At 42.2% G+C, this 9390-nt stretch overlaps 1 protein-coding gene across 4 annotated transcripts; it reads left to right on the forward strand.

Moving 5' to 3' along the window:
- Positions 1-679: 679 nt before the first annotated feature.
- Positions 680-8935, forward strand: dpf2l (D4, zinc and double PHD fingers family 2, like). 4 transcript variants are annotated; one of them, XM_085789667.1, is made up of 11 exons: positions 680-794; positions 2451-2611; positions 2770-2877; positions 3200-3396; positions 3875-3967; positions 4450-4534; positions 5015-5149; positions 5822-5953; positions 6086-6198; positions 6433-6514; positions 7144-8935. In XM_085789667.1, the coding sequence occupies exons 1-11, from the start codon at positions 763-765 to the stop codon at positions 7227-7229; spliced, it is 1224 nt and encodes a 407-aa protein (XP_085645793.1). In that variant the 5' UTR covers positions 680-762; the 3' UTR covers positions 7230-8935. The 4 variants fall into 4 exon arrangements, with proteins under 4 accessions (XP_085645793.1, XP_085645794.1, XP_085645795.1 ...); XM_085789668.1 differs by having other exon boundaries at positions 3203-3396; XM_085789669.1 differs by lacking the exon at positions 5015-5149.
- The last annotated feature ends 455 nt before the right edge of the window (positions 8936-9390 follow it).

Raw genomic sequence — 9390 nt, forward strand, 5'->3', positions numbered from 1 at the left:
CCGTAAATTACAGCTTCAAGTCACAATTTACGACTTTGTAGCGCTCCAGGCAACCCACTCGTGTTTTTCCGACCTGTTTTACCGGTGAAAGTCACTATAACGGCCACTCGTAACTTCCGACGCGTGAACTCGTACCAGATCGAACTGGTACCACTTCACAGGTTGGAAAAAACACGAGTTACGAGTTGCCTTGAACGCACCATAACAGTCCTCGTCCCTACGTCACCACATTCACGGCGTCCCTTGGCTGCACACACAGCCCTTTATGCCGTTCTCTCTCCTCACTGGATAAAAACTGTAGGATACGATAAATGTTTTCTCCTCGGCTCAGAGCAGAGCAGAGGGACTGACAGACCCGTGTTTCAGTCCAAACACTCTAAGTGATTGCTGTCGGAAGATATAACTATTTAAGACTTATATTAACACAAATATATCACTTACTTCTGCTTTAAATAAAAGTAAATAAACTTCATGCACACATACACAATCAATGTAGGCTATTGATTGTAGCTCTATCAAATGAATACACTACGGGCTAGAAATGTGTTAATATGCTATTGCTATGTTAAATTTATGTCATACTGTGTGTCATCCATGATAATATAATACATCCATGGTGTCATCATCGTGTGAAAAAGGCCGCAGTGTGTGCGTGTGTGTGTGTGTGTTGGCTGTGGTGCAGAAACGCTGCACTGCACCTTTTCACCGTCGCGGGGCAGTAGCGGTCACTGACGTCACTTCACACAACCGCAGTAAGCAAACATGGCGGCGGCCGTCGACAGTGTTGTGAAAGTGTAAGTTTACCTTTATTTTTGCTACAGTAAAACGAGCGGCCACGCAGAGGAGGCGACGCGCGGTAGATTAAACACCACATCGCGGCTAAATTTAAGAAGAAACCCGTCGTATCCTCAGCGCCGAAGAACAGGAAAAAAACTGTCCCAAGAGGATAACGTTCACCACTGAGCTAATGCTAGCCTGTTAGCCGTGGGACAATATAAACGAGACGAACCCACTGTGGAAACGTGTTTTAAACCACCGCTCGCCGATAACGCAGACTCTCCTGGGTGTATATTTAAGGCGGTGCTACACACACGACCACCTAACTGTTGCTGGTCAGGTGGAGGAGAGCTGGTTTTCGACCAGGGAGCTGTCAGCTTGGCGGGCGCTTTGTTGTGGCGAGGAGCTTGCTGCTGCTAACAATCAACCTTTTGTTCTGGCATCCCTCCGTCGGTGCTGCTGGTGTTAGGGTGATGATGAAGTTATGAAGTGAAATAATGATAATCAGAAGAGGTAAAACGGTCTGTACGAAGAGCATAAACTGGGTCGAAACACGGATATAGTGTATTATACATGTAAGGGAAGACACTCTCAAGTCGTGTTACCGTGGAGTCATTACTCATTTTAATTAACGTTGCCTCGAAGATGGCTGCCATTCAGGGATATTGTTAAAGAAACTCTTATTTTTTATTTATTCATTTTTGCAACTGAGAATTGTGAAATTCAGTGTGTGCGAAGTGTACAGCATTAGTGTGTTTTTCAATGGAGAACAAAGTCGTTGATACATTGCTCCTTTGTGATGGACTGCTACACCAGTTGTTGTCAGTGAGTCCTTTTGTTTGTGTCTCTGCTGTGCACTAAAACCATGTTCATGGACTTCATCTGGTCATTTGATCAGGGTGAAATTATCGTATTAGATATAAGTTTGCATATAATGAAGAAGAAATTGGTGGGTACTATTTTACAGGCAACGGACACCCATATGGTTTTGTCAAATGTGTCACGTAGTTCATGCCTGGGTTACATAAAAAAAAAAACTGAATGGATACTTAGGATAATTTCTCTTTAAGAGGATTGTCTTAAAGGCTGAAATGTGGCAAGTAGCTGTTAATGTGTCAAACTACTCTCCTCAATTAAGATTGGCAATCAAAATTATGGTTTTCTTAGGAAATGCCATATTTAGAGCTGCAGTGGCTAGTGGATTGATTTTTAAAATATATTTTATAAGTAGTTTAAAAAAAAATCATTTTTTAAAGAAAGCAAGTCAAAATTTGAAGATTTCAACTTTGCAAATGCAGATTAAATTGTTTACTCTGTCTATGTAAGTAAAGTTGGCATGTGGTCTGGTAATCAGGCAAGATATGACATTTGAAAAAGTCACATGAGCTTTTAAATGTTTGGCATGGAGGTTCAGGCTCATCAAAAAAAACAAAAAAACTAACTAGATTAATCAAGAAAATTATATAAATAATTACCGTAGTGATATTTTCATGTTTAAAAACAATGTTTAGAGCAAAAAGTGTGGCCAGACATAAGTGCATGGATTCACATTTACATACTATGTGTATTAGTGACATTGATATCATTGTACCTCTGTAATCCAGCAGTGAGGATTAATAGTCTGTCCCGATCTGTGTTATATGACGTGTCCGTGTCCAACTTGCACATTTCAGGCTGGGAGAGCAGTATTACAGAGATGCCATGGAGCAATGTCACAGTTACAACGCTCGCCTGTGTGCTGAGCGCAGCATCCTCATGCCCTTCCTGGACTCTCAGACCGGGGTGGCTCAGTCCAACTGTTACATCTGGATGGAGAAGAGACACCGGAGCGCAGGTAGAGAATCACACCAACACTTTAAATACTGTAATATAGATCAATGCTGGAGAAAAATGTAATTACGCCACTGTAATTTATAGTGTGTCACCTAAACACACCTTTTTTTCTTTCTTTTTTTTTTTTTTTACATTTTGTGCCATTCTGTGTCACATCAGGCGTCGCTCCAGGGCAGCTGTACACTTACCCCGCCCGCCGCTGGAGGAAGAAGCGGCGTTCTCATCCTCCTGAGGACCCTCGGCTGGCTTTCCCTCCTCTCAAAGCAGGTGGGGTATCTGGTTGTATATAACGTCAATCAGAGGTCTGGGAGTCATTCATGCTGCACATTTTAACCCATTAAACTTAGAAAATACGCAGCATGTAGTAAATATCTAGTTGCGGAGCGAGTGGGCTCTTTGCACAGCTCCACTACTTCCTGAACTTAAGGCATAATAATAAAGGAGCTGCCTTAAGTTCAGGAAGTAGTGGAGCTGTGCATAGAGCCCATAGGAGCCTGTATTGTGTTCATTAATTAGTTACGTTTGCGTGTCTTTTTTCGTGTTCATGTCATGTTTGTGCATGCATTACTGTTGTGCTCGGTGTGTGCAGCAGATATCGAGCTGGGCCTGAAGCGGGATGCTTTGGGGGCGGTGGACGGCAGCAGTCTGGAGGCGCTGCTGAAAGGCGAGCCCCTCGACAGGAGAACCGGCGTGTCGGACGCCCGCGGCCCCGAGGACGACACAGCTGCTGTGGAACCTCCCGCCACGTCGACGGCCACTCACACGTCCTCCGGGCGCATCCGCAAGGTCAGGCTCAAACACTTTTTTTTTGCTGTCATCAGTCATTCTAAAAATATTGACTTTAATTCGATGACGCAGGTTCATTTTGTGTGTGTGATTATTACTGGAGCTCTGGATGCTGCACGTTGACACGTTAAATGATTATTTTCTGTCATGATGCAGCTTCAGGTTGAGATTTTCTGCGTAAAATGACTGTTTGTTGAGTCTGACTGTGTTTTAATGTCAGCTTATTCCGCTGCAACATAATCATAGACTTCATCTTAAACCTCCCTGATTTCTTTTTTCTTTTTTCTATTTTTTAACTTTAGCTCCAACTGTAAATAAGGAGCCACACTACTCAACAGTTAGACCAGTCAGTTCTTCCAGTGCCTCCCATCCTAAACATTCACACTCTTGAAAATCAGTTTATTCAAAGAATAGATGTAGTCAGGACGAATCTAACAGACATCATGAGGGCACTTTCTTATAATCCGTCTCACTGCAGAGAGTCCTGGACCATGACGACTACCTGGATGACTTGGATGATGAAGACTTTGAGGACGAGACACCCAAGAGGCGAGGCAAAAGCAAGTCCAAGGTGTGTGTGTTTGTATTTATGTCTCTTTTTGTTTTGGTGTTTGGTGAATGCTCTTGAACTATGTGAATGGTAAGTAGCCTTCCTTTTCTTGTTTCCCCTGCATCACCTCCTTTCTCCTGCTGTTAAACCAGTCTGCCATCCAGTCCTCCCATTAATCTGGCCTGCTCTCCCTGCCTTTCCTCCCACCAGAAGCTGCTTTCATCAGCTCTTGTTAACCACTTGAGGGATCCCTCCTCTGTTGCTCACCCTGAGGTTTCTCTAGCTTTTTCCCCTGTGAAGAAGGTTTTCTTTCTCTGTCAGTGTTAGAGTCTAAGGGCAGAGGACGTTGTCATGATGCCATGTAAAGCCCTTTGAGACAAACTGTTTGTAAAAATGGGCTATACAAATAAAATTGCCTTGCCTTGCCTTTCACGCGCTAATGCTCTTGGTTGTGTTAAAAGTGTTACAAACACTAAAAGGTCACTGTTTAATGGGTTCTGCAGGGTCGCAGCGACAAGAATGGCAAGAAGAAAACCGAGGCTGCAGCTGCAGCGCTGGAGGAGAGGGACAAACCGTACGCCTGCGACAGTGAGTAGAAGCTTTTTTTTGAGAGTGTGTGTGTGTGTGTGTTGTGCATGTCAGCAAGAGAGGCTTTTGCTTTTTCCCCTGAAAGACAAAAACGAGGCTTCTGCCATGCATGGAATGATCTGAAAGACCCCATCGGAAACTGAAGTTTCACAATGTATAATTTGGAAAAGTTGACTGATTAAAGGCGCTCCTTTTTTCTTTTCTTTTTTTTTTTTCCTGAGATGCGCTGCTCCGTGTGTGCTCTGTAACTCCCTGCTGGCCGTAGCTCACTGTGCAAATGCTCGCCTCCGCTGTATGAGTCTGAAATACGTGTCAACATATGTGAAAATGATTTTTTTTTTTTCTTCAAATGATTAAAAAATGCGCTTTTGGGGCGATCGGCACAATTTTGTGGTTCCATCTTGGGCCAATTTTGGACGGTATTGAGAATCAGCCGTCTTTCCTATAACACTTTTTTATGACCGTGTGTGTGTGTGTCAGTCTGTGGGAAGCGCTACAAGAACCGTCCAGGCCTGAGCTACCACTATACACACTCTCACCTGGCCGAGGAGGAGGGCGAGGACCGCGAAGAGATCGAGGCACCACCCACTCCTCGCCAGCCTGAGGAACAGAAGAGTGAGTCACTCTCTAGTGCTGAGAGAGAGGCGGAGAGAGAGGGGAGGGAAGTTTGGTTGCATGCCATGTAGCATGTGTGTCTTTGCTCAAGGGAAGTCTCTCTCTCATTATTATTATTTTTCAATACCCCCGCTATTTTCATTTTTTGATTTTCATACTGATTTTGAATCCCAGCTTCGGGCACAGAGCCCATGCTACTGACTGAAACATGCTTGCACAGTCGGGATTCCTGGCATTTTTTCTTTTTTTTTTCAACATATCATCCATCTTTTTTTTTTCTTGTGTATTTTTTTCATTTTTCTTTTTTTTTACCAAAACATATCCATCGCATTGCTGTTTTTTTCTTTTGTGCACGCGACACCGTGTTAGCAAATACATTCAAGAAGTGTGCTGTTTGTCAGTCATTCATTAGTTTTTGGATCATGATTCAATGCATCATCAGCCTCTTACTCATAAATAAAGGTTTGTTTTTTGTTGGCAGACTTGACATAAACAGGTTTGTACTTAACCTTTTTTAAATATTTGATTGATACAGCTTCCTATAATTTGAGACAGTGACTCTCCAGTTTGACATATTCATCTGCGAAGAGACAGCTGGGATGTTAAACTGGTCTTTGTTGACAGTTTGAAATGATAATACTGAACGGTTTCTTCACTCACTCTCCTGCACAGCTACTAAGAAGGGTCCTAACGGGCTGGCGCTGCCCAACGATTACTGTGACTTCTGTCTGGGAGACTCCACCTTAAACCAGAAGACCGGCCAATCAGAGGAGCTGGTATCCTGCTCAGACTGCGGACGCTCAGGTATGAACTGCTCACGTCTTCTTTCGTTAGTAACGGCCTTTTTTTCCTTTTGTAATTCCAGCTTTGGAAAGGCTTGACAGATGTTTTGTGCTTGTTACAGATGTTTTATCCGTGTCCTCTCCTTCCCCACAGGCCACCCCACATGTCTGCAGTTCACACCGGTGATGATGGCCGCAGTGAAGACCTACCGCTGGCAGTGCATCGAGTGCAAGTGTTGCAATGTCTGCGGCACTTCAGAGAATGATGTGAGCCCCCTTTTGTTTTTATAAAGACTCTCTATATAAATATGCAAAGAAACAAATAATAAAAAACATGGTTTTAGTCTAAAACACTTGAAATGAACTGATGAGCTGTTATTGTAAATGTTATTTGCACGGCAGCTTTCAGCCAGAGTTGTTAAATGATAATTGTAAATTTGTGGTTGGGTTTCTTTCCCTTGTGTAATTAGTAGACTCTACTTGTTGACTTTGTTCTTACAGGACCAGCTGCTGTTCTGTGATGACTGTGATCGAGGCTACCACATGTACTGTTTATCTCCTCCCATGACTGAACCCCCTGAGGGTAAGCCGACAAATCAACACTTAAACTACACAAGTTGGCAGCTATGAGGACGTTTATGTTGTTACAGCTCATTACTGCTCGGGGTGAAGGCTGGTGCCACGTCTGTCACCTTTACCCGTTATATCCAAGGTCGACCTCATCATCACCCACTCTGCCTAATGCGGGTGTACTACAAATGTACAACACGTAATGTTTACAGCTCTCAGGAAGAGAACATTACACGTCTGGTAAAAGTTAACTAGCAATTGCATTTTTATAGATCGAGGTAAAAACATTATCGTAAAATGGTGATCGTGATCGAATTTGTGATCGTGCAGAATGAAATGTTACAGTGTCGTTCATTTTCTTGCACAGAGACACGTGCAGTATGTGACATCGCCAGCTGTGCTAATGATGCTAACATGCTAATGATGTGTGAAGCTCTGAAGTTAACAAGCCTGCTACTTGATGTTAACACAAATATAATCTAATTTGTATAATGTCACTCTGGGTATATTTCCTAAATTAGACGCTAACAGACAACAAACTATAGCAGCACATACTCTCGTAGTGTAACCATAGTAACACTTGATGAATTTCTGCACCTGCGTTTCTTGATGTCCGTCTCCCTGTGTTCGTGTGTTTCCCAGGGAGCTGGAGCTGCCACCTTTGCCTGGCTCTGCTGAAGGACAAAGCCTCCATATACCAGCAGAACCAGAGCTCTGCCCCCGAGTGACATCCCATCAGCCCGTCGCACCCCCTCAGCTCCGGGACCCCGACCCCCCGATCGGAAAAAAAACGTCAGACCTCCTCTGCAGTTCGGAGCGCCAAGGCTCTGTCCGGATGTAGCTGAGCCAGATCGCAGATCAGCTTCAGAAGTCTTTCATATCTACAGCGACAACGGGGGGACACGAACCAAAACAGACCTCACATCAGTCAACATAGGGATCAAAGTATCACTACCAACCTGCCTGCAAAGTCCCTGAGGCTTGCTGTCAAACACATTCATATTACACTGTTACACACACACACACACACACACACACACACACTATATACAGAGAGCATGCAGTAACCATAGTAACTGCTGTCTCCATGGCAGCTCCCAGGAGCAAACGGATTAGCATCACACGCTAATTATCTGCACCCTGTCACACTCAAAGACACAGTGTGGACTGTCGAGACAACACAGTCTTTTTTTTCTGCCAAATTATCTATTTTTACTCCCTGAATGTGGGGAAAAAGAAAACTTCACCATGTATATGGTCTAAGAATATTATTATTATTATTATGATCATTATTATTATTATTGTTATTGTTCTAGTGGACTTTTGTAGTGGCATTTGTCTGTGTACTTTTGTCTGATCCATTGCATCGATTATCTTTTGAAGAGGTTTCCCTGAGGGGAAGCCGGTCAGTGCCAAGGTTCATCATCGTTTCAAATACACAACAGTGACCCACCGAGCTCATTATACTCACTCAAAGCATCATGTTTCATTTGAAATCAGTGGGACAAAGACTATGGCTTCGACTCGTTAAGCTGTTAGCACAAAAATCTTTGGCCTTGCTACTTTGGGGTTGCACCAAAACTTAACTTTTCATCACTGATTCTGTTACCGGATAGATTAGTTACTTTAATCAAACACTATACAGCTGAGCATGTACTGTAGGTTGGGGCTCATGAGATAAACACTTTAAGTACAATGTCGTTTTATTTTAGTAGTATTTATCCATCACTGCTAACACTCACTTTATTTTGAAAAACCTGTCAGATAATACTGTCAGGGAAAACTGACAGCAGCTCCATATTTTTGCCTGCTCTTAAGTCCAAACTAGTAACTATAAAGGTGCATCCGTTCTCAAAGGCGTTTTTTGTGGTAGCTTTGTAGAAACCGTTTGGCAGTGGCATCGTCCTTCTCCAGTGATTGTAAACAGCCGCTGTCAAGACGATGACGCAGTCACTGACGGACCGTAGCTGCTTTTTATCATTTGTCACACTGAGGCAGATTTGCATGCAGACTGCACCTGTATGAATGCACACACACTCACATCACAAGTGGTTTTTTTTTTTGGTTTTTTTTATTTGATGTTTTTGTTTTTATTTTTTGTCGTATTCTTTGTATTTTTTTTTTTTTTTTTTTACATTTTATATTACCTGATAATCCATTGGTATTGGGAGTTTTTTCTAGTAGAATTTTGTAAAGTCTATCGTATAGCAAACACTTAAAGTATATAGCTCCTAATGCATTCTATGTACTGTATTGACTTTTTCTATTTTTGTTATGACTGTGACATGTTTGAATTTATTTGATTATTCTGATATGTCAGACCTCCATTATGAGTATTTGTAAAATGATGTACTTTGTTGTACTATTTTTATTTTTACATTTATTTGGTATTGAAGCCAATTTAGCCTGACTGAAATAAAAATCACTTTCAATTTCATGTCCGATGTTATTTCTTTAAAAACTAGATAATTGTCAGCATATTTATAGAGACACACTGAGAGAACATGTATGATGATATATATTGATATGTTTTGTTCTGTGTATGGTCGTGGTGCCTCGATTTGACTGTGTTTCTGTAGTGGGGACATTCACCTTCTTCATTTTTGGTGCATGTGACAAAACACAACATCCATACTTTCTTCTCATTCAATGCAAACCTTGAATATATGATGACTGGGACATGAGAGGGAAGAGACTGAGGGGGGATTAGGAAAACAAACCAGAAGCATTAAATCTATTTAAAAAAAACAATTTGATTTTTGAGGTTTTTTTAACAGGTTTCAATCCAAAATGATTCAGATTGATGTAATATACTGTACGTAGAGCAATTCCCAACGCAAAAGGATAAAAGTAAGTTGTATGGGACTGAGACATTAGTTAAAGGCAACT

Source organism: Trachurus japonicus, chromosome 10 (genome assembly GCF_045865225.1).
Source record: "Trachurus japonicus isolate A0001 chromosome 10, Traja_1.0".
Classification (NCBI taxonomy): domain Eukaryota; kingdom Metazoa; phylum Chordata; class Actinopteri; order Carangiformes; family Carangidae; genus Trachurus; species Trachurus japonicus.